The sequence below is a fragment of the Ammodytes marinus genome, assembly GCF_949987685.1.
Source record: "Ammodytes marinus genome assembly, chromosome: 24".
Classification (NCBI taxonomy): Eukaryota; Metazoa; Chordata; class Actinopteri; order Uranoscopiformes; family Ammodytidae; genus Ammodytes; species Ammodytes marinus.
Genome location: NC_137228.1, coordinates 10,182,226 through 10,207,085, shown reverse-complemented (window position 1 = coordinate 10,207,085; position 24,860 = coordinate 10,182,226). Strand labels below are relative to the sequence as shown.

Below are 24,860 nucleotides of genomic sequence, written 5' to 3'. Positions count from 1 at the left end.
GAAACATTTCTTGCACAAAATAGACTGTGCCTCGTACCGGTTTAAGCCATCCAGAAAATTCTACGACCGCAAACATATCCGCTCTTGTGATTGCACGACGTTACTGCTATTCGACAAATTATTTAAAAAATAAAATAAAATGTTACCTATTATTTTAAAATTTGAGACTAATTACAATCACAAAATCCTACTTACTATGTGTTACCATTTTTAAGGCTTTTCAAAGACTGATTTAAGACATTTTAATGCCAATTAAGGCCTAATTTTTCGATGAATGAATTCAATGCTTTTTAGGACGTTTTAAGGATCCGCGGGATCCCTGATATAATAAGTTAACCAGAGTTACCAGCCACTTTGAAAAATGATTTCTAGGAGCAGTAATACTATAAATGTGATGAATAAAATCCTGCATACAGTTGGCACTCCATGGTAGACAGACGTGTACCGCAGATTTAAGATTCAGCTTTCAACCCGTCGGTTTCCTTTAAATCCTTCTTCAACTCTCATTTATTTGGAAAACTGTAATTTGAGCATTCCTGTTTATCTTAAAAAATAAAATAATAATAATAATAATTCATTAAACCGGTCTTTAATGTATCCACTTTCAGCTTATGTTTTTAGGTTGCCTCATCCCACTGCAGAGAAATAACTTGGATAATGGAAGAGCCTATTAGCGGCACCAAACCCCCTGTCATTTCCTCACAGAGAAGTCGTTAGCTCTCCGAGGTATTTATTCGACCAGGGCATGCCTAATAAATGGACTCCACAGATGAAGATGGGAGCTGATAAATGAATGCACTCTTCACTCAGGAGGGTGTCACATGCAATGTACGGTACAAAAAGTAGATAATAGGTACAGTACATTTCCATTTCAAACAATTTACAATGGATATTTGATAACATAAGTCAGTATGGCATTTATTTTAGGTCATTGGTGTAGGCATCATTTAATTCTGCTGCCTATTTCCAACCAAGAAATGTATTTATGGCAAGAAGTGTTAAAGCAGAGGTGGCTAATGACCTGAACTTCCCCTTTACCTCTGAGAACAGCAAGCTTTAGCAATAGACATTACGACTCAGCACATGTAGACAGGTAGAAATTAAAAAATGCAGAGGCCAAACCCCTTGAGAGCAAGAGTGTAGTCTACTGTACAGGGAGAAAGAGAGGAGATAAATGAATGCAGTATTTACTCTCAACGCTCAATGTAAGTGTGTTATCTCAAGCAAGAGATTGTGTTTACCCGCCTTTCTCCCTGTAATGTTTGTGTTTGTGAGAATGTGCAAGCACTGAATGTGCTTGTTTCTGTTTACTTTTTGAAGCATTGCCTCTCTCAAGAGACTGCATAATACTCTCACAATGTGTGTATGTGTTTAGTTCTCTCTGGTAATGAGTGTTCTTATATCTCTCTGTCTCCGATTGTACACACGTCTGTGTTTTTTTGGGGGGCTTTTAATGTGGTGTGTCTCTGGTTTGTGTCTCTTAGAATGTGCCTGTTAGGTTTAACACTACCAGTGTTTTTATAAGAAGATCGACAAGATTTCCCTTAAACTATTTGAATATGACTCTCGGTGTGTTTCATTTTCTGCATACTTTTCCATGTGTATCATACTTTCATTGAATATGTGTGTTTCTGTGTGTGTCTGTGTGCGTATGTAGTACTGTTACCTGCATGGTGTGAGGGGTGTGTAGACTAGATTCAGGGTGAGTGTTACAATTCCAGCTTCAGGATCTCTCCTTGCTGCATCGACGGAGGCAGAAAGGCAGTCCCACATCCCAGAGTACTCTGTTTTGCCATGTGAACGAACCTTACACATGAAGTCTTCTCTCATCACCTGGGAAACTTTCCAGAAATGAAAAAGTCGGGAAGAAAACAATTGAGCAGATGCAGGGAGCACCAGAAAAAAATTAAATATTAATTTGTTGCTATAAGCAAATGTAACTCTACACAGAGCCTAGTTTCTGACCTGCAGTACGGTGTTATGTTACTGTTGTTACAAATTCTCAACTAATTGCAACTGACTGACTTTTATAAACTTTTCCCAACCTTATTTATTTTTTAAAATTTCATCCGATTGCTGCTGATTAATAACCATTAAGCCATCATACGAAGTGATAATCAATCCATCACATGCTGAACCTGATCCTGACATATCTCATGTCATCAACAGTAGTTAATAAATGACAGTTTAAACCATCTCCTCAGTCATTAAATATGTACCCCTTTTCTGTGTGATGTAGTGACACTGTTCATGTTCCCCTCACATACATAAGTATGACCCCAATATGTTTAATGCAGCAAACAGGCGTAATATACATTTTCATAAATCGTGCCATTCCAACAAGGTTAAAAAAAATCACACTCATATATGTTTTCAATCAATAGCTGGCACACACCTTCCTGTCTTTTCCTGTCGTGATTCCCGGGCACACATCCAGTGAGCAGTACTTCCACTTTCCTTTCCAGCTGGCAGCCCGTTTCACAATGGATCACGCCAAGTGGTGAGTTCTGAACAGGCACTTCCATGGGAATCCCACAGAGAGGGTAAAACCAACAGATGGTTGACAATTCCGTCTCTGACCTGAAATATATTTATTTCAGTGTTTATACAACTAAGGAGGATCAAAAGCAAACGTTTCCTTCATTTTTACTGTCTGACCGTACTCTAGAGGTGGTTAGGAAGGTACGGTATTTAGGTCACATCATCACTGATGATCTATGTGATGATGATGATGTCCAGCACCAGTGCTTTATGCACAGGCCAATATGTTGGCACGCAAATTTCATATGTGCACGGATGATGTTAAAGTTAGTCTCTTCAGAGCCTACTGTACTCCATTTTACACAGCTCACCTCTGGTGTAAATATAGAACAGCAAAACTGAAAAAGTTACAGGTAGCGTATAACGATGCGTTTAGGATCCTCCTTAAGCTTCCTAGATGGACAAGTGCTAGCTCTCTGTTTGTGACTAGTAATGTCCCCACCTTTCATGCTGTTTTGAGGAATTGAATGTATAAATTTATGTGTCGACTTTTAGAGTCAAAAAACAAACTGCAAAAAAACATAATTGCACTGAATGACACTAAACAGAGTGATACAAGGTACTCCTCTGGGTTGTGGAAACACTGGAATCGATGCTTGTATGTATTTTAATTTGTGTTGTCTTGTATTTGTATTGTCTTTTTATATGGAACTTTGAGTCCGGAATAAAGTATTCATTCATATACAGTTTCTAGGATGAGAGGTGCCTATATCCTGAGGACTGAGCAAATTAGCTTCACTGAATGTCTATAAATGTGTATAAGACCAGGCATAGACTCAAATAACACATACAATAACAAACACACCTCACATCGTCCATACTGAAGGTGCTGTTGAGGGGCTTCATAGTGATGCAGAGCCAGGCCCGCTGTTGCTCCATAGAGTTAGGTGTAAAGAGCACTGGCACATCAAAGCTGGCCCCTTCACTTATTTTTATGCCTGCAGCCAACATAAAGGAAAGACACACAGTCATCAGCATTATTTGAGTTTTAGTAGTAACCAAATGAGAAATACAAACGTTCGAATACATTGCAATGGTTATGGCTATTGTGGAAAAAGCATAGAGGTTGAGGCCAGTTGGGGCCAACAAAATACATCACCATCTCATTACTTTAAAAAGGTCTTATTGCTTACATGTTAGCAAATTATTGCCTCCAGCGGTGAAAGAGTAACATCATCGTTTACTCGGACTCCTTTGATATAACATATAGTAATATGATCCATTGTTGATATAGAAAATACTAAAAAGGGCAGCTTTAATAGTAATTAGAGCAGCTTTAAAGTTTAATTATCATTTTCAAGTTATCATCAGTTAACCCACCTTCAGTGTGGCTCAGAGGGACAGAGAAGACCTCCTTGTCTTTAGTGACTTGATGGCAGTTGGGGGATCCCCTTGGGTCCTCATCTGACACATGAGAGATACCAAGCACACACATTATAGTTAACATGTCTAAGTGTGTCATATACATGAGACAATAACTGACAAGTGCCAAAGTGTCTGTTGAAAGAAGACAAGAAGTTCCTATGACCTGTGAGTGTGACAGTGAGCACGGCTGGGAGCTCAGTGGTGTTTGTGAAGGGAATGGTGATGGAGGCGTTGTAGCCTATCAGGGAGAAGATGCTCAGAGGCTCCTCAGTCTCTGGATTAAGACCGCATCCGCTCAGCAACACACACCATTCCTGCAACTGAAGAAAGACAGAGATGGAGATGGATTAACATATTCACAAGCGGCCGGAGGGAGATAAATGAAGTGATACATGAGAAATCATGAAGGAAATGCAAAGAATGACAGACAAAGAAAAGGTGTGGTCAAGACATAAGTTCTGTCTTAACTATGACCATGCATCACATTTAGCAGAAAATGAATTAAATAAATTAAATAATTGTTTTATGCAAGTAGATATAATCATATATCAGAAGTAATTTTTTAAATGTTGAATTTAAAGACTCTCCTGATCTTAAATGACTAGCAGTAGATCAGAAGTATGAATTGTAGGACCATATTTAATTCCTAATCATGTGTTGTTAACTTACTTAATTTACACTGTGGTGTCTATTTTGGGAAGTGGGCTGTCTGTTTTAAAAAAAATTGCCACTGGTTGAGTAAGCGGTGGTAGCTTTGTATCCACAATGTGATTATTGGTTAGTCTGTTGCCAAGCAATATAACTTATCGTCAGTACATCGCATTTTCTTTTTCTTCATTAAGTGATCTGATTGCTCCAAGCTACTTCTGGATGAGGCAGTAAATAAAACGAAAGCACCTGCGTAATCCATTTTTAAGAGGACAAAGTAATCAACTATCTGTATGTGTTCTGCTTGTGTTTGTCTGTCTCGGAAGGAAGGAGCATGGTGATTTATGTAATCCATTTTCTCTGTTGTGTTTGTGTGTGTAGAAATACCTCAGGACACTTGAAAGAGATCTTTGCTGTGTGGTTCCCCTCTCCGATGGATGAAGGACTAAAACAGACACCAAGCTGGGAAGAGGAGTGGGGCTCCACAATAAGCTAGAAAACAAACACACACACACACACACACACACACACACACACACACACACACACACACACACACACACACACACACACACACACACACACACACACACATTTTTTACGCACAGTAAGGGATGATAAACTCAAAGAGGCAAATCCTTTAAATCACACTACTACCAGGCAATCCACAGCTTTCAATCCAGATATACAGCAATTATTTTCCTCCCAACTGGGATCAGTGACGTTTGGTTCCAGAATATGTGTAAGAAGTATAGTACATAGGTCCAATCCAAAGCAAATATAATAAAATATGCAGAGAAGATCAATCAATTTCCATTTATATGTTACGAAAAATTAAGCTTTATTCAGAAATAATGGAATGGAATACTGGGCTCATAAAACTGATGTTGAACCACAAAGGTGAGTTTGAGTGTGAGTACTAACCGTCCTTCCTGAATCCATTTGCAGCTTGAAGTTCCTGGGGTTACTGTTGGCTACAATTAGCTCCAGAGTCGCAACTGTTGGGTTGACCAGGGGAATGGTCTGTCTGGTCCATCTGGCGCACGCACACGCACACACACACACACCTTTATTTAGCCAGGTTAAGGATATAAAATACAATCACACAACCAGAAAAATGAAGCTGCACAAACAGAAGAACCTTCAAATAAGGAAAGTAAGGCTGTAACCAGAGCCGGCCCGAGGCATAAGCGAACTAAGCGGCCACTTAGGGCCCCCGACTGCCCTGGGGGGCCCCCTCCAAAAATTTTTTTTTTTTTTTTTTTTTTTTTTTAGTTTGTGTGTTTGATATTAACATCATATTGTGCAAATGTCAGTTATCATACAAAAAAAGGAATACAATGTTTTGGTCTAGATAATTAATAGCCTAAAAATGTAATCAGTTCATCTGGGAGGAAATCCGAAATTATCTGATCATGTCACGTTCACATCCATGCACAGTGTGTATTGAGTTTATTTAAAAACAATTGGAAATGGGGCTGTCCTCAGTTGCCCATACACTGTGTATAGTCTATAGCCTATTTCAGCCTTGTCTGTGGAAAAAAAGATACAGTAGCTGGACAACAGAGTTCTTCTGCTTAGTTCCTCACACTGCATTTAAATGCATTCATTATATTACAGAGAAATAGGTCCAGTGAAAGAAAAAGAGCTCCAAGCCCATCCCAGAGGACCCTCCATAATATTTTATTTTATATTAATATTTTTATGGAAAATCCATGTGTCCTTCAATAGCTTCTAATTCATCTGACCCAGTGTCTCCACATTATTTGTTCACACAAAATTTCTCAGATTTAGCCTCTTAATTTTCCTCTCCAAGTGCACCAGATTCATGCATTTCACTTTAAAAAGGTAAAAAAAATCTCCCGGGGGGGCATACCCCCGGACCCCCCTAGGAGGGTCTCAATCTCGGCTGTCTAATACTTTCGCACAGCTGCACAGTGGAGGCACTAGCGAAAACACTGGGTGTGTGAATGATATTTAATAAACATCTATAGTTTCAGCAGCGCTAACATTGGAGGGGGGCCCCCTAATCATATTTCGCTTAGGGCCCCCTGAAGGCTTGGGCCGGCTCTGGCTGTAACTGTAGTAATTCTTATATAGAGCCTTTTAAAAAATGGTCAGCATGATCAACATGTTCAGTAGTTCAGAATAAGGATATTGTGTTGCTCATTGTTTGTCTCAGGATGAAAAACCATTATGAATAAGTGATACACTTAAACAGAGTAAGGCTCTTCCTGCTGCCAAGGCACAGAGAGAATCAGAAATTAATCCCCGAAAAGGACCCAAATGATGCATTTACAATTTACTGAGCTAATTTGCAGCAATTAACATGCAGCTATAATAACCATTCATTAGTCTGTTTATGTGGTAAACTATCTGTCTGTGCAAAATATGTGATGTTTTAAACTAAGATTGGATCGAGTTACAATATGATCAATGTAGACAAAGTGCTTCTAATAATTTATTAAATCAGTACTTCAGTGATCGTTTTTCCAAGGTGGACTGTAAAAGCAGCAAATTTGAACAGAACCTGTTTATATCAGACTTTGATACCTTCTTAAATGTATGTCTCGTGAATACCGTCTTGAGGATGTAATGGCATACATCATTTAAAAAAGTTAAAGTTGTTAAAAGCAGTTTTTACCCTTGATTTGATGTTATGAATGTCTAGGATGCCGTATGCTGCAGTTAACATTATAGTTTTTCTCCTGAAAATAAAATTGCAGTAGGCCACCTTTTTGTCTTAAACATCCCATGGTATTATGTGATGTTTCCGAGTCCTAAGCCCACACTAGTGCAGTAAGCAAGAGAGAGCCAGCCATAACAGACAAACACACACACCGCTGAGATGTGGGAAAATCCCTAGTGCGGGATCACTGCTAGGAACCAATTCACGTTGGTGTGTGAATGTATATTGTGTGTGTGTTTCATTCTTAGCCAAAACCCTGCAGTGAGAGAGTGTGTGTATCGGTGTGTTTGCACCTACTTGCCCAGCTGACAGCAGGCCTGCGGAAGCGTGAGTACTGGAGGAGGAAGAGCATAAAGCTCCAGTTGATACCAGAACTCCCCCACCAGCTCTGACTGGAACAACACACTGGCAGAAAAAACACAACAAACCTGCAAACGCTGTATACATACCACATATTCTTAATGCTGATCCAAATAGAACAGATACATTTGAGGTCTACAGTATATTGGATTCTAGGGCTGAGTATCGTCAAGGACTTCGCGGTACAATACGTATCACGATACACTGGTCAAGATACGATATATCACGATATACTGCGTATCGTGATATATCACGATATACTGCGTATCGTGATATATCACGATATTCCACATACAAGTTGCCTTGTCATACACAACAGCACAATATATTGATAATAGCATGGACAAATTGATTTAAAACTATTTCATCTTAAAGTACCTTTTCTATCTTTTTTTGGTTTTGGCAAATTATCAAACACTGTTGCAGCTGTCATAACATCAAAATAACAAATGCAATTCACTCTTGCACTAACTGGACAGGACACACTAAAAAAAAATTGCTTTTGTGTCTCTGAACATATGTACAGTAAATAAGGTGCATGTGCATATACGACAAGTATGCCTTAATGTCAGTGAATACAAGGAACAGAAATGTATGAGGACACAGTGAATCTTAATTACTCTTATAAACAAAATTAATATAACTTCAATAGCCAGTATGCTAGAAGCTCAGGCTTCACAGCAGAACTGGGTTTGAAACCGACCCGTGGTTGTTCTCTGCATTTCATTCCCTCTATGCCCTATTTCATCTCTGTGTCTCTGCATTGTCAATAAAGCCTTTAAAAGCCCCAAAAATTATATGTATATAAATAAAAAGAAATTAAAAAAAAATATATAAGCCTATATATAAATTTTTAGAACTGGAAATCGATACCGATATCGCGGAGCTTTATATCATGATAATCGCCATATCGATTTTTTGACAGCCCTATTGGATTCAAAACATGATTGTGGTCATGGTTAGGGGTGTACGGTATGAACGGAATAGAAGGTACACCGGTATAAAGTTGCGCTACGATATGGATCTTGACTCTACCGTGTAGCCGGTATAGCAGTTATAAAGCAGTGATGAGCGCTACTACACAATGAATGCAGGGCGGCCACTGCGTCATCGTCAGCCTGCACGTGCCCAATACATCCATGACAATGCTGCCAGATCCTGTGTCATTCACAAAAAGAAATGCCTTGCACTGCCGTTCAAAAATAGTCTTGACATAAAGAGCAATCAGTTTGTCATACTGCGACCGTGAGCACGCGCGCCCCAAGACGGTCAGGCTCGTTCTCGTCACTTACAGCCGGATGAGAAATACACCCCGCGATGTCCACAGAACAGCCTCTGCGAGCAAAAAAGCTTCATCCAGTCATGAAATAAATAAATCAATCAATCAATTTTATTTATGTCGCGCTTTTCATACAGAAGTAGCTCAAAGTGCGTTACAGAGATTAAAAACAACAAAAACAGAGAAATAGAAAAACAGCAAATAAAATCAAGGGATGAAAAGAACCCAACCCTCCCACCCCCATAGACATGCACAGAGACATACACAAATACATACACACTCATACACACACTCACACATATATACACAGACACACAAACTCACTAAAGAGACATGGCTGGGCACTGAATAAAGAGTGATCAGTCTGTCAAACTACAAACGTAAGCGAGTGTCCCTCACAGCTCTGTGAGAAATGCGTCCTCGCGATGAAGCATGTCTGCACGCCGAAGCTGTTCTGTGCGCGCGTGTCCGTGAGTTTTTATAAAAAATAAACACCACACAAGGAGCTTAAACTGAAATGAAAGTTAAGAGATGATAGAACCAGAAACCGATTGTTAAAGTAAAGGCATGCCACCAGAGCATCATTAGCATTCCCAGTGAGTCATTGTCAAATCAAGCTTACCATATAGAGTGATTTTCATACACAAAAAGTCAACATAGAGTGTTTTACATATAAACACATATTGACCCCCTCCCCTACCCATCCACAAAGCAGAACATTGCAGATCGCACAATAAATGTTGTTTAAATCCCTCTGTAGGGGAGACTAGGGGTAAGTGTAACACTTTTTGGTTTTTGATTAGTCAAAAACATATTGAACAATTTGGATAATTTATTGTATGTTGTATTACTGTGCTCTTTTTGTTAACATTAATTGTACTTATTTTACAAGCAATGTACAGTAAGATGTCCTATTAATACAAGAGTATATGCCTACAGAAATAGCAAGTATTTTACCCCTTTCACAAGCATTCATTTAAAGATAAATTAATATACAGTGATATAATACCGTTACGTCTATGCTTCAAATTATACCGAGATATACATTTTAGACCATAACGTACAGACCTAGTCATGGTAGCAAAATATCCGAATCAGGGAAAATGTTTGGTTATTAGATCAGTTCTACAAAGCATTTGATGAACAGTGATCTTCACTTTTTACCGCTTCCTTTAAAGGAGGTTGTGTCAGCTACAGTGCGGTGAATCTTACCAGCCTGTGCTCTTCCCTACTTCGCCAGGGGAAAACGTAGCTTTGTAGGTGAGAGTCTCCCGTGGGGGTATTGAAAGCCAGTTGACCCCACACAGGTCCTCTCCTTCCAGGTGCACATCTAGCATCAGCAGCTCTCCTTGTGGGTTATTAACGGGAATCTCTATGGCAACTGAGCTCTGGAAACACAACATTTCAAAGATGACAACCTGTCTTGCTTTTCCTTGTGCTGTTCGAATATTTTTTGATCAAAGGGTAGAGGGAAGTTTACGTTTTCCTGAAACAGTGGCCAGCAGCAACTGAATGTAGTCTTTTCACACTTTTCAGTATAGATCAAACAGCCTTCTATAGAACACTGCTCTTTAAGCTAGGATGAATGTAGTGTGTTGCTTATTAACACCATTTAGATATTAGAAGTCCCTTGGCCAGGGTCTTTAAACTTCTAACCCCATGGCCCACACACTACTCACTCATTTTTTTTTCTCCACAAAATATTTTTTTTTTACTTTGTGCTGTGATTTTCTCAATTCCTTATGGGTTTCATCTGATAAGTTGCTGGCAGTAATGTCTTCAAGCTACTTGATTTTAAGTTCCAGTTCATCTTCTTGTTGTTTTTTTTTTTTTTTATATATATATATATATATAAACGGAGAATGAAATGATTAAGCCTCTTTATTGTGCATTTCCTGGTCCCCAAATTACAGACGAAGATGACTCCGACTTTTAAAACTTACCTTAGCAGCACACTGTACCCTTATGATCTTGATGGGTGTCGCTGGCTCACAAATTATCTCTAGAGAAAACTTAACCTTGTAGCGTCCGAGTGCATTTCCTGGATGACAAACACACACACACACACACACACACACACACACACACACACACACACACACACACACACACACACACACACACACACACACAATTATTATTGCAAACAGACATATATTATAATCAAGTCACAACTTCCAAGTTAAGTTAATTACAGGCTTCATATACTGTATTTGGTACAACATTAAGCTTACCTTTGTGCTTTTCTGTGTTACGGATGTCATCAATTTCCACAAAGGACACAAATCCTACAATATAAGTTGTGAAGAAAGTATCAAGTTCAGTTATTATTGTTGATTTATGAACTGTGTCTAAATAATCATTACATTTTTATTTTGGTTTGTATTTAGTTTAGCTACTAACAGCTCACTAACAAAACTCACAACCCCCCCATCACAAACATGCAGCAGGGAAATAAATCACCTGTCTGTTTTGTTCGTTTCCATGGTGACACAGCCAGGATGTATGGAGCGTTGTGACCAGCATTAATCTCCAGGGAGATGGGGCCACTTACAACAGAAATATCTGTCACCACCTACGTACATTTACATAAACATGTAAACAAACGTACAAGACAGAAAAGAACCATAAATACAGTGGAAAATAAATAATTTTTAATAGCCGTAATTGGCTCAAAATGCACACAGATACAATCAGAGTCAGAATGTCAGATGGCAAGTAAACAAAAAAAAATAATGTTTGTGTTACTCCAAGTTTGGCTATTTAAATTATACAGTATTATTAATCCAATATTTCAGTTTTTGATCAAATAACAATAACCATGCTAAACATGACATTTCTTATATCTTCAGCGGTAATTTATCTTGTGTTAATTAGCAATGTTAGCATGCTTAAAGGTCTCATATTATACACTTTTCTGTCAATATTATATGGTCTTAGAGGTCCCTAATACGTTTTTCTTTAGTTGTTTACTGAAAAAAACATTCAGATCATTTATTGTAGTATGCCTCTATACCAGTGGTTTTCAAACTGTGGGGCACGGCTAGGGGTGTAAATCGCTTATCAGCTTACATAGAGACTCAGTGAGGTGAAGATATATATCAGGGCATGATATCTCTGGCCAATGGGTCAGATCATTGCTTGATGCTGAGAGACTAAAAAGACATGGTTTTAGATTGATCAAATTAATCGTTTCAAACAGGGGGAGAGTGAGAAAAGGAGAGAGTTTTCTTTTTTATATACTTTGGCAGTATCTAGGCACACCGTGGACCCATATTTATGTTCAAAAACATCGAAAAAGTGCATTTTGCATAATATGGGAGCTTTAACTAAGCTAAGAACCATTGTAGCCTGTTAGCCTTGTTCTTGTGAGCAGGCACAGCTAAATAGAGCGATTAGCAGTCTTGTTTAAATTCTAGTTTTGTTAGTCATTTGCTTTACAGGAAATATGTTCTATGGAAATGTATCTGTGAATGGGTATCAGAGCGAGTAGCCGTATGTGTGGCAGTTATTTACGTGTGTGCTGATACCTTGAGAGTGAGATTTTTCTGGCTGTAGTTTGGAACATCCAGCTGTCTGTGTGTGGTTTGACCAACAGGGCAGTGTAATACCACATTGTCCACAAGTAGGTGCTCTCCAACTCCTCTGAGAGTAAACACGTGCTCAGTGCCGTCACAGTCATTATGTAAGCACAGATTTCCCTGTGGGGGGTTAGGTGCAAAGTCCAGGCAGTCAAATACACACAAACGGGTTTAGAGTGAAGTGAAGCTTGCACACAGAAAAGCAATGGGAAGAAGACTTAGATGCAGTCAACCGTCCTCACACTGACACAGAGCCTAGGACAAGTAACTGTTTGTAAACAAGTTCTGAGGCTGTCTAGTGAGTTGGCCGGGCAGACACACCACCACGTATGAGCAGTACAGCGACAGGCTGCGGCAGCATGTCTTGAAATAGGCCCCGCCCCCTTGGACATGTCACAAATGCATTGGTGGTTCAGTGGTAGAATTCTCGCCTGCCACGCGGGAGGCCCGGGTTCGATTCCCGGCCAATGCAACACACTTTTTCTCCCTACTATTTTTTACTCTTTACTAAGACAATAATTACATACAGAAAATACCCCTCATAAAGATGTTTTGAAAATACTAAGTCAACAAAATGTAAGTCAGTAATAAATAAATAAACGTGTCTGTATGTGAAGTAAATGATGAAGGGATTCCCAAGGAATAGTGAAGTTAGAATGTAACAGAGAAAAAAACACAAGCAACCCCTCCACCCGTCAATAAACAAAAGAGGCATTACCGTGACAATGCATTGTGCAGAAGGGTGGAAGGTTAGGGGGTAGAATGCTTTTGTCCCTGATGGCACATTAACAACCTTAGGGCCCGAGAATCCTTCACCACACACCTCAGCTTGCATTTTCCAGTCTCGATGGGTCTCATTGTGCTGTGACAGACGACATGATCACTTCACTTTTATCCATCATTATTATCAATTTGGCAACATTAGTGTTTCCCCTATCATTGGCTTAGAAAAAAAAAAAAAAAAAAAAAAAAAAATATATATATATACAGTATAGGCTATATATAAAAAAATATATAGCATATATATATTTGTATTATTATTATTATTATTATTATTATTATTATATTTTAAATAGCTCCAAATAAAAACAGAATTTATTTATATTTGGTCTATTTTCACAGAACTGGTGCTGTTTTATTTAAAAAAAAAAAAAAAAAAAAAGTTCCAAATAAAAACAGAAGTCATCTAAAGGCCCGTCTACACCAAAGATTCCCGACGAGACGAGACGGTTTTAGAACGTTTCAGCATTACCAATCTCTTCCAAGAAATGAGTTTCTCATTATAGAGGTAATAATAAACAAATGCTTTAAAGTAAGCCATTAATAGGCAGCTTCCCCCCACACACAAACAGACAGACTGATTATTGCATTTTCTTTTGCCCACTCACCAGTGGTATGTCTTGCGTGACTGAATGGTGAGCAGGCGAACTGAAGTCCAAGTGTACGGATCCTCCCTGTGGTCATAAATTAGTTTAATTGACATAAGCCATAAACCAAGAACCAACAAACAATCCAGTATCTAATATGCCTTTGCACAGGTTTAAGTCCCAATATCAGAAGTTACCTGTGAAGTAACCAGTGCCTCTAGCAGGTAGACCCTGGTATCACACCTGGACCTCAGGACCACCTGACATGAAAATGTCCCAACAGAGTCTGCCTGAAACCGTAATGGGATGTCTTCACAACCACAATCTATTGAACAGAGGGAGGGGGAGATTGATTTGTCCCAGTGGCCACTCGCGGTACTGCAATAACAAAATCCCTGCAGCCCCCATAAAAATTGCCCATAGATATCAATTATTATTAGTATTACCTGCAGGATTCTCCCATGGTAAGTTGGTGTCTTCCTTTATAGGTAATGTAACAGTACTGGGTAGAGTGAAATATTTTGGCAAAGAAACCTCCACACTGTATTCTACTCCTTTACTGCTGTGACCACCTCTCAACAGTGTGGCCTAACAGATGACAAAAGATGACGAGGAACAGTGAAGTAAAATATGAAAAACGTATACTCAAAATACAGATGTGGAATTCCATCTGCCTTTGTGTATATCCATAGATCTGATTTCCAAAGTGTTCATGTGTGTACCTGTTGTTTGAGGCACTTGCGTGCAGCTATGGTTGCCCTCACGGTGCTGCTGTGCAGAGTGTGCGTGAGCATCCGTCTCCTGTGTTCGTCTTCACTCATGCTGTGCTGACCCCAGATGGCCAGAGCTTGCTCCCAGGCCATATTGATCAGCGGCACACGTACTACCTCCTCACACGCCTGCCCCACCTTGCATCGAAGGCTTAGTAATGATACACACACAGCCAGTTCTGTTGGTGGAGAAAAACATCAGTGTTGATATTATTAGATTCACTATTCTATATAAATACACTCATTCATAATTAGGTGATTCAGCAACAATTTGGTGACATTTTTCTTACCAGAGTTTTCTGGGATAGAGACAACATTAGAACTGGGCCTGGCAGTGAGAGGGGAAGGAAGAGGCAATTCTGATGTGGCCTTAACCATATAGACCATGTCTCCCACCTAAAGGAACGCAAAGAGAGACAGACAATGTTGTGAATTAATGAGGGTCATGCTCCACATGGGCTGGTAATGTTTAAAGAACCCATATAATCAAAAACAAATTGTGTGTGTTTAATATGCAATTTGGTCTTTGCCTCTTCTATCCTGCACTCTGATTTGACTTGATATCCTCTGCTTGCAGGAGCTGATTTAACTGTTCTCCACCCTCTTTGATACAAGATAAGGGCTGCACTACTATACAGTATAATATATTATATAATTCAGACTCAGAAACACACACTTACAGTACCTGTGGGCATATTAGTAGTACAGAACAATACTTGTTGCCTGGGCAGAAGGGCAGGTAGTGGATGATCAGAGTGTCTGCTTGGCCTGACTTCAGACTAACACTCCTCACTGTACACAGGAACTCACTGTTTTCCCCATCTGGCCACATAGACAAGCAAATATAGACCTCAAACAAGCAGACATGAATAAAGGTAGGATACTTTCATACAAGCTTAAAGTGTGATCAAGGCAGCACAGACTACAAAGCATCTATTTCCATATTTACCAAGATCTGAGCACTTCCCTTTTATCTCCTCCCCACAGCGCTTGTCTGAAGCCTTCTTCTCTATCCTGAAAGAGGGAGGCGGAGGAAAGAAAATCATAATCATTCATACTATATGCATATCAAACTACACAAACAGATTCAGCTGCACCTCAAAAGACCCCAGGCCGACTTCAAATCCTAGCAGTCAACTCCTGATTAGGAGGAGATTGAATGTGTGGCTTTGAAGGCATTGCAGGTGGTAAGAGATGTATACTAACCTGAGCAACAACCTTGTAGTACTTCACCTCACCTTCTGTAGCAGTGAATAGCATGAGGAAGGCCCAATCTTTTTAATATAAAAGCTTCTCTAAAACAACTGTTCACAGATAATCTTGGATTTATTTCTGCTTAATATGTAGCTTATCCTTTTACTCTCAGCAGGGAAGCTGCTATTGAGTGTCAAACAATTCTTTTAACTGTGTATGTGTGTGTGTGTGTGTGTGTGTGTGTTTGTGTGTGTATTAGCTGTCTGCTGAGTGATGAGTAAAGTGCATGTGTTACTTGGCCTTGTAGGAGGCCTGTTCAACGAGGCTGTCTTTATTCTTCTCAGGCTTCAATGGGTTGTACGGAGACTCCACCAGCACCACCCTCAACACACATATACACACACAAGAGGTTTAAATTGAGCAATACAATAAAAAAAAAACTTCAGTATGGTAGACACAGCAAACACATTTATTGTTACATCCATTTTGTATTTTATTATGTACAGACCCTTTAAATCAAGAGAGGATTCTTAACAGTCACAAATTGCAACATGGATGTGTATGTGAAAAAGACACCCACCTGAACTTAGCATCTTTCTTGAATGGGTTAGTTATGGGCACTTGGATCACCTTCAGCTGGTAGCATGGAGACTTACATTTGACAGTGTTCTAGGGAGAGACAGTAAGAAGCAGACAGTCTGTCATCTAGTTATCAATGTACAGCCATAGCCAGCCAGTCACTGTAACAGCTAGTATTCAGAAACACAAGAGTCAGACACAGCATGCTAGTTAGTAGTGACTCATTCAGACAGTTGGCAAACCATCAACAAATCAGTATGTCAGTAGTGCATTGAGGGTTAATGTAGTGTCACAGTCACTCCCCTTAATATTACACTCACTGTGGGTGTGATGTGACTGACTTGGGTCTTCAGATTGAAGGCTAGAGTGGTGCTGCACGAGCCGAAAGGAGAGCTTGAGATGAGCAGAAGAACTGCCTCCATGGGCTGCATGAAGGAACACCTGAACTGCACGCTCAGTTCAGTGCTCACCCTGTAAAAATATCACCACAGTCAAGGCAAAATTATCTCGTAATTGAGCTTCTGTTCTACGGGAACCATCAGCATATTGGCATTGTCCTGAAAGACATGGCAGCATTTTTAAGAGTAGCGCTGATAAAAAATGGGACATTTTATTTTTAAAAAGAGCAAAACCGGTACAGTTTAATAGCTACATTTTCAAGGCAAAACTAAACTGATTCAACTTGGACTCTGAGCTGAACAAGTTGAGAAAGGGGTTTTTCCTTTCTTGCTTAGGTCAAAATTTGTTATTTTGGAAGCACAGATGCAAAGAGAGCACTTCTTCACTAACCATACTAGTGTTATTCATTGTTGATACACACTGTTACATTGTTGATACAAGGCTTGAAACAAAGTTTCATAATTATAATTTCATTGCACAATACTCTTTTTAAATTAATTATGCTTTAACCTCTGAAAATATGCCTGTTCTTATGATATTAACTGTTTTGATTAACAGTGAGAGTGATTTCCATTTTCTGGTGTAAAATCATACTTTGGAGGAATGGTCACATTGGATCCATCCGGGAGGGAGAACAGGTGGGCATCTTCTCCTAAAAGGACAGCCTGGTATTTGACTGGCTTAGAAGATGGGCTTTTCAAACGCATCTGCAGCACAGGAATAGGCTATTTTTTTCCACATACAGACACAAGCAAGTGCGACCACAAACAAACAGACAAATGCTGCTGCGAGAAAACAATACAACAATGAAATGCATCTTCCTTAGCACAGACATACTGACATGTTTTGTTAGACTTGTAATGTTGATCATTAACCAAATGTATATTTGTCTACTTTCTAATCCTGTTAGTGTGTGTGTGTGTGTGTGTGTGTGTGTGTGTGTGGGAGTGTCTATAATCCTATTAATGCGTAATCACAGTTGCTTTGTACATGTCTGTATGTGTCATTATCTGTCCAGGAGGTTATTATAAAATCCATTTTCATTCACACTGTGCCCATAATTAGATTGCAATGCATGCAGTTAAATTTTTATTTGGGTTTCCTTTTAGACCAAAGGCAGTCCTGTGTGTGTGTGTGTGTATTACTTGTTTGCTGAAAGTGCTGTGTAGGCCTCCGGAAAGAGTGATGGTTTGCAGTGGCAGGTACTGAGGCAGCCTCTCGTACAAGTGAACACAAAGCATTAACATCTGCACTGGATTGGGGTCCGACAAGTCTGTGGGCTTAACACCACACACACATTTAGATCAAAGGACAGATGGGGATGCTAGAGAAGGCATCCATTAAGGTAATGAACGGAGAAATTACATACTTTTTCAACGTCAAAGTGCTAACACCTTAAGGTATTAATAGGTACTAAATATCTATACAGATTTAGTCTCTTTAAATTCAAACCCCCTTTTTAAGAAGTATTCTTATTACATGTACAATCATGTAATCATTTGATTCTGTGTGGTATTTACCTGTACATCTAGATTAAGACAAAGTGCAGTTAAAGCCTGGGACACTAGGATATTGTTGTGAAGGATCTGCTCCAGGCTGCTAGTTGTTGTGTACATCCTCCGGAAGTGGCTGCAGATCTAATAAGGAACATAGCGGATACATTGTAATTAAATAACTATAATAAGGTTTATCCGTGACTCCCCATATGTCACCCATTGTGCAGTAGCACGTAATGCATCCTCTGTGAATCAGATTTTTAAAGAGTTTCCCTGTCAAACTCTGGCAGGCAGGCAAAAACAAACAAACAATTAAAACTGCGAGCAGTGATGACCGGGCCCTCGCACTCCCGTGCTGGACACACGACAGACTTCCTGTTGATTTTGGGGCGGGGCTTCAAGAGGCTTTTTGTGGGGCCTGCAAAGATACATTTGGGGTTTAAATTTGGTGTAGCTAGGTATAACACAGCCTGAGTTATGATGAATTAAAGTTTCATGAGGTTGGTTTTTTATGATGTTTACGTCAACTTTGACCCCCAATAGCTCCCTGGTTCAACTGTAATTTTGAAATCTTTTCAAAATTTAACATTGGGCAAGCGTCTTGAGTATTTGAGAAGTGGTTCGACGTCCCTGGCGTAAAAACTCTAGGACGAGTTCGTCGATGTGAAATTTTGTAATATGGCGATTTTAGGCACTAAATCCAAAATGCCCGACTTCTTGTTGAGTTTGGCCCAGGACATAAAATTGTATTTAGGTGCGCCTCGGGCCAATACATGTTGTCCTAAAATTTCAGGCTTCTAGCCCAATTTTTGAGCATGCATTTCCTGAAAAACTGTTTGTGGCCACAGGGGGCGCCGTTCTTTGGCCCGGTCTCGAAACCAACGATAAGTTGCAATTTTTTGCAGGTCTGATGGGTACGCAAAACATTTTCTATTTATGTATGACGGGAAGGGGGTGAAAAGTACCAAAAACCCCTAAGAATAATAAAAAGAAAAATCCTTTGCATTTCAATAGGGCTTCGCACCAGTCGGTGCTCGGGCCCTAAAAATCCTGCCGGTTTCAATAGGGCTTCGCACCAGTTGGTGCTCGGGCCCTAATAACAATAAAATAAACCAAAACACTAAAATACACACACACACAAAGTAATGCATAGCGTGATAAAATGCTCCCCTAATCTTGTTCAGTGCCCTCATTACGTCAATCACAGTGCCACTTGCAGACATTAACCACCATTCCTCATTGACTTGCACACATTTAAATGAACAGACACTACCCAGACACATGCACAACACACACAGACCAGGTAAGGGCAGTAGGCAGCAAGCAGAGCGGCTAGCACCAGTCCATCTGTCAGGTCCAGGTCAAAATTCACTATCCAGCGTGCTGATGGAACACCACCTGCTAACCATAAGTATGCAGAAATTATCCACAAATCAGTACCACATATCAAGGCATCAAAAGGCCCAGACAAAATCTAGACTGAAGCCGGTTAATAAATTATGATGTAAGTCAAATTGCTTGTACAAAGTTACAGAAATTCTACTTAAAATAACTGTGACAGAGGTGATTTAAACAGTATGCTCAACAGAATATGCACAAATGGTAGTTGTATTAATGACAAATGCCACTAAATAATTTAACAAGACAAAGGGAATAGCCTCAGTAATAATAACAGATATAGGATTTTTTTTTTCATAAGCAACTTGATCTAAATTCTAAGGGTCTTGTTACAAAACTATAAAGCTGTTCACATTAAATACTTGATATGAATTAAAATGTAACTACTAACTAGACAGTGACAATCTTTGTAATTTGTTTTTAATTGGGGGGGGGGGGGACCACTGCAACGAAGGCCGGAGCCAATATGGTACGCGCTCTATCCACTACGCCACCGGAGCACCCCGACAGAGTCACTCTTAACAGATCTGTTAGTGTAAAAGCTTAATGAGTCCATATATTCTAGTGTTCGAGAATGGAATAAAATAAACACTTTGACTTTACATGTGCGCCCTACCTGTTCCCCACACGGCCTTCCTTGTGTTGTGGTAGTGCATGTTGAGCCATGAGAGCAACTGCAACTCCCAAGATGAATAGATGTTACTGGCCAGTGGTTTTGAGCCGACAGGGAGGATTTCATCTCCGCCTGCATACTTCACTTTTGTCTTCAGACTGCTCCCCGACACGCGACACAATACCAACACCTGGACATGTGCAGAGGGTAAATGTTAAAAAAGAAAAAGGTTCTCAGGGTTCAATTAGGTGGTTAGGTTTTTAAAATGTCGACCCACCTTGTATATTTGCAGCAGCACATCAGTCCAAGATCGTTTGCTCAGAGACTCATAGTCAACAAGGCTGTAGTCCAGACCATGTTCTTCGTCATTTGACTTAAGAGAAACACACATGTATGTAGCATAATAAGCCCTATATGTTGTGTATGAGTTAACTTGAGAAATCATGAGTGATCCCAGGAAGGGTTTTTCATTGTGAGCAAGGATGCATCTGTAAAGAAATTGTTTTCCATTTCCCAATGCTCCTAACAAAGACATAGAGGACTGGCAGGGTGTAGTATTCCGAGCATGTACATGCATATGCATACGTACCTTTAGGGAGCACCAGTGTTGGAACTCCTGCGTGTCTAACAAGTACTCCGGTCTGATATGAGAAAGGCAGGCTCCCTGCACCCTGAACACAGAATTACAATGAACAGAAAAAATTGATGGTTGCCCCCAGAAGTTTCCGAAATGGCATTTAACCCATTGATGACTATGGTAATCTTAAGATTCATGTCCTTAATGCCTGAGGGTTTTTTGAAAAAATAGTACTAATTGTCAAGTCTACCAAAACGTTAATATCTAAGCCTGTGTAGCACATAGAAACATGAAATAAAATAAATTTAAAGGTTAAGGTTCACAGGTTTTATTTAAACATGCTCCCTTAGCGCTTACAAACCAACACATTTTTCTAAAAATCGTCAAAATTAGATGGGGGAGTAAAAAATAAAATATTAAAAAATAATGTGCTAAATGAGGTTATAATCCTGCTTCCTTTTAGCACGGACAGTAGTGACTGAGTGTGCAATGGAGGGATAAAGATAGACAGATATAGGAAGGAGGAGATAGCTTTATTTTATTATTTAGTTCAATTATCACTGGCACCATAAATCCAACTTCCCAGTACAACTGGAACGCAGACTGACTCCCGCAGTCGGGAGCCTATCAGCTGGTCCAAACGGCTGTATACCACGGAGATGAAAACGAAACTGAAACTTAACTATCGCCTGGCTGGGCTGAATTTGAGTTGAAAGAGCAAAATATAGCCTAAATTCATAAATATTGTTAATAAATAGATGCAATATGTTGTGTGATTTTCGTCAGTAGTCTATAGTAGACCTATATTTTGCGCTCCGAACGCCACTAACTGTTCTGTAATACACGATCGCCGACACAGCCGGGGTATTTTAATTTTTTTTTTTTTATTGACGTGATTTTCGGCAAACCACACAACTTTTGGGTGGTCACGTGGTCTTAAAAAAATCAACAAAACCCACCTCATGTGTATTTGAACCAATGACGGTGCATTCTATGCTGCACACGCCATGAAAAATAGATAAAGTAACAATGCTGCGCTACGCAGCAGCCGGCAGGAGATACAATGTGGCGTCGCGCAGCAGCCGTCATCGATGGGTTAAACCGTTTTTAGACATGGAAAATGTAATATTGCTGGGATATTTTGCCATTCAGGCTCACAGTAAGTGTCCTTCACATAAATGTTCCTTATAAATAACAAAATACATTATCTTAAAAGGGCCTTAGTCAGGGGACAAATAAACATTGTATATATTTTACCTGAGATAAGCCAGCATAGCTTCATGCTGTTGTAGCAGCTGATTGGTGCGCTGTTCAATATCATTGGAAAACGTCTGACAGTGAGGAATGTCCGGAATCTGTTTGCCAGTCAGGTGATGAAGCACGTCCACTACAGTTCTAGACACAACAATATAATACAGTAATGTCTCAAGATCAATGCCCCCGAATGATATGAAATGACATCCCACTAGACCTTCCGTTCATGTATAATCTAGTATTTTCCCTGACCCATTTAACTTTTAAAATAATCGTTTGTGAAAAATAATACAAACCTGAGTAGACTACCCACTGCCATTTAAAACAGAAAAACATTATTTGTACATGAGAGCCTCTGCTTATTCTGGAGATCTTCATATAAAGGCAGCATTCAGCAGGAACAATCTGCTTTCAAAGTGAGGAATTTCAGTCTCATTGAACTACCTAGTTTAATCATGGTTTGATGAATAGATTTGAACGTCCAGGTCAATGTTATCTCGTCATGATGTATTAGCAAAGTCTGCCTTCACAACTTTGCAACAGAAAGATGACTCGTTACAAAAATGATTGTAACCATCTGCATGAAGGGTGGGTACTTGAAATTAATTCCTCACTGCACACCTGGAGTCTTTATTTTGACAGACTCGATAAGTCCTTCTTCCACTTGAATGATCCGTTTTAATTTTTGCCACATATCTAGAGGGAATAAAAGAAAACAGACATTATAATAGAAGAGGTCCTCGGAAATAAACAAGCCCCCTGTGGCTCCTTATCTAAACTATTGAGAAATCTTTTGTGAATACCTTCTGAGTGTGTGTGGTACAGAGATAGGGTGCGGGGCTCTCGACCACCCATAGAGGCTAAACCACCTCTCCACAGCCAATAACACATTCTGGTAATATAGTCCTTCCTCTGAGTTGGCAGCAGGGAATTCTGGTACACCAAGATTAGTTGGGCTTTGTGTGTGAGGAGAGACGTCTGTTTCCGTGCTGGCCTGACCGCTCCCACTGTCACTGTCTGGAAAGGAGTCTGAAGAGGACAGATACACACAGTGAAGTTAATAAAAACACACACACACACACACACACACACACACACACAAAAACATCATAAACACATACTTACTACATTTTATTTTCTGACCTGAGGTTGTGTTCTTGTTTGTTGAGCTATTCTGATCAAACAATGAGGATGATGATGAATTGGGACCAGACGCAGGACTTGGTGTGTGATAGCGCTGAAGGATCGCCTCAATAGCGGTGGCCCCTAAGCCACAGTCACACATAAACAAATCAAATGCAAGGAGATAAGTATTGATTAATAAATCATAGCTTCAATGAGATTTGCATGATTATAGTGCTAATCAGGTACACTGAACCGTGTGTGTGTTTGTGTATGTTGAACCGTACCAGTCTTGAGAACTATCTGTTGCTCGGAGCAGTGCAGAGCCATGTAGGGCCAGACTGTCAGCTGACAGTTGTCAGTGATAGCACATAACTTAACCTTAAACCTGGAGGGAAAGGAAGGCAGAGTCAAGGAGAAAACATGTTGAGCTCAATATTTTTTTGGGTTGCGTGGAACGAAGCCATTGGTTTTTCCTGAAGACGTACATCTTTAAAAACAACCCACAAAGATATGTTTTATTTTTAACAACCTTTCATCAAATAGGAGGATTTACTGTAATTGGAAATGTTCTTTAGCTGTGGATCCACATGAAGGTGCAACAACTATAAAAGTTAAAACTCAGAGGCAAATGCCAATAGTGAATGCCTATGCTTTGAACCATGTTAAGATCGGTAACTTACAGCAAATCCTCTGTGGGAGCTAATCACTACAGGCAATAAGGCAAAAATCGATGGCACTTATGGGGCGACTGTGCCTCAGGTGGTAGAGCGGGTTGGCCAATGATCCAAGGGTTGGCGGCTCGATTCCTGCCCTGCCACCTGTGTCATGGTTGTTGTGTCCTTGAGCAAGACACTTCACCCACCTTGCCTCGTATGAAAGTGTATTAATGCTGTATGTTTGAGATGGTGGTCGGAGGGGCCTTGGCACGGAATGGCAGCCACGCTTGTGACTAATATTGTAGTTTACCACCACCGGTATGACTGTGTGTGAATGAATGGAACCTGGAACCCTGTAAAGTGCTTTGAGTTCCTAGGAAAAAAGCGCTATATAAATCCAAACAATTATTATTAACAGTAGAATGGAAAAATTAGAATGGGATTTGAGCTTTTTGGAGGATGGTTTGTGAGCAGGCGGACGGAAGGACTCCAAGGCAAAGAGATAATAAAAAGAGATGAGTGGTTGTAAACAGCCTGTTACCTGTTGTGGAGGTGGTCAGTAAAGGTTATGGTTGTGCACAGGGACAAAGGGACGGCAGAGCGGAAGAACACACTGCAGATGAGGCGGGACACACTGGCCTCCTGATTCTGGACGGCTTCTGGATGCCTCTACGGTAACATATAGAAGTGCCAGCCAGGGAAATCAGTTACACTTGTTATATTAATCCAGTTTTTGTCATTTCATCAGCAGATACATTCAGTGATAGATCTGGATGCACAAAATTGACTTTTGCTCAAGATGATTCAAAATCTGACTGATACATCAGCCTCATGTTGTGACTGGAATATATAGATAGACATGATGGTATCTGGACAGGGTGCAAATATACTGTGAACGAATGAAATATTGAGGGTCTGTGGCAGAAAAGTAACAGTCCTGGTAGATGCATAATTGATATATATGGGCTT

The 24,860-nt window shown here is 39.9% G+C and overlaps 1 protein-coding gene across 1 annotated transcript in view; it reads right to left on the bottom strand.

The window, feature by feature from the left end:
• LOC307269880 (cilia- and flagella-associated protein 47-like) overlaps positions 1-24,860 on the bottom strand; it is a gene marked incomplete at both ends in the record, with an annotated part of 50,134 nt that overhangs the window by 3,041 nt on the left and 22,233 nt on the right. Inside the window, 37 exon segments of the mRNA XM_080052962.1 lie at positions 1,667-1,841; positions 2,396-2,580; positions 3,347-3,479; positions 3,862-3,945; positions 4,070-4,226; positions 4,942-5,046; positions 5,479-5,590; positions 7,541-7,648; positions 10,095-10,270; positions 10,826-10,923; positions 11,117-11,170; positions 11,346-11,457; positions 12,413-12,583; positions 13,182-13,325; positions 13,852-13,917; positions 14,028-14,155; positions 14,277-14,418; positions 14,553-14,779; positions 14,891-14,996; positions 15,286-15,422; positions 15,550-15,614; positions 16,090-16,176; positions 16,375-16,463; positions 16,694-16,844; positions 17,367-17,479; positions 17,918-18,052; positions 18,293-18,401; positions 19,561-19,666; positions 20,283-20,469; positions 20,557-20,652; positions 20,869-20,950; positions 22,114-22,251; positions 22,732-22,806; positions 22,914-23,139; positions 23,254-23,376; positions 23,520-23,620; positions 24,433-24,560. Coding sequence (XP_079909088.1) covers positions 1,667-1,841; positions 2,396-2,580; positions 3,347-3,479; positions 3,862-3,945; positions 4,070-4,226; positions 4,942-5,046; positions 5,479-5,590; positions 7,541-7,648; positions 10,095-10,270; positions 10,826-10,923; positions 11,117-11,170; positions 11,346-11,457; positions 12,413-12,583; positions 13,182-13,325; positions 13,852-13,917; positions 14,028-14,155; positions 14,277-14,418; positions 14,553-14,779; positions 14,891-14,996; positions 15,286-15,422; positions 15,550-15,614; positions 16,090-16,176; positions 16,375-16,463; positions 16,694-16,844; positions 17,367-17,479; positions 17,918-18,052; positions 18,293-18,401; positions 19,561-19,666; positions 20,283-20,469; positions 20,557-20,652; positions 20,869-20,950; positions 22,114-22,251; positions 22,732-22,806; positions 22,914-23,139; positions 23,254-23,376; positions 23,520-23,620; positions 24,433-24,560 — 4,631 coding nt within the window.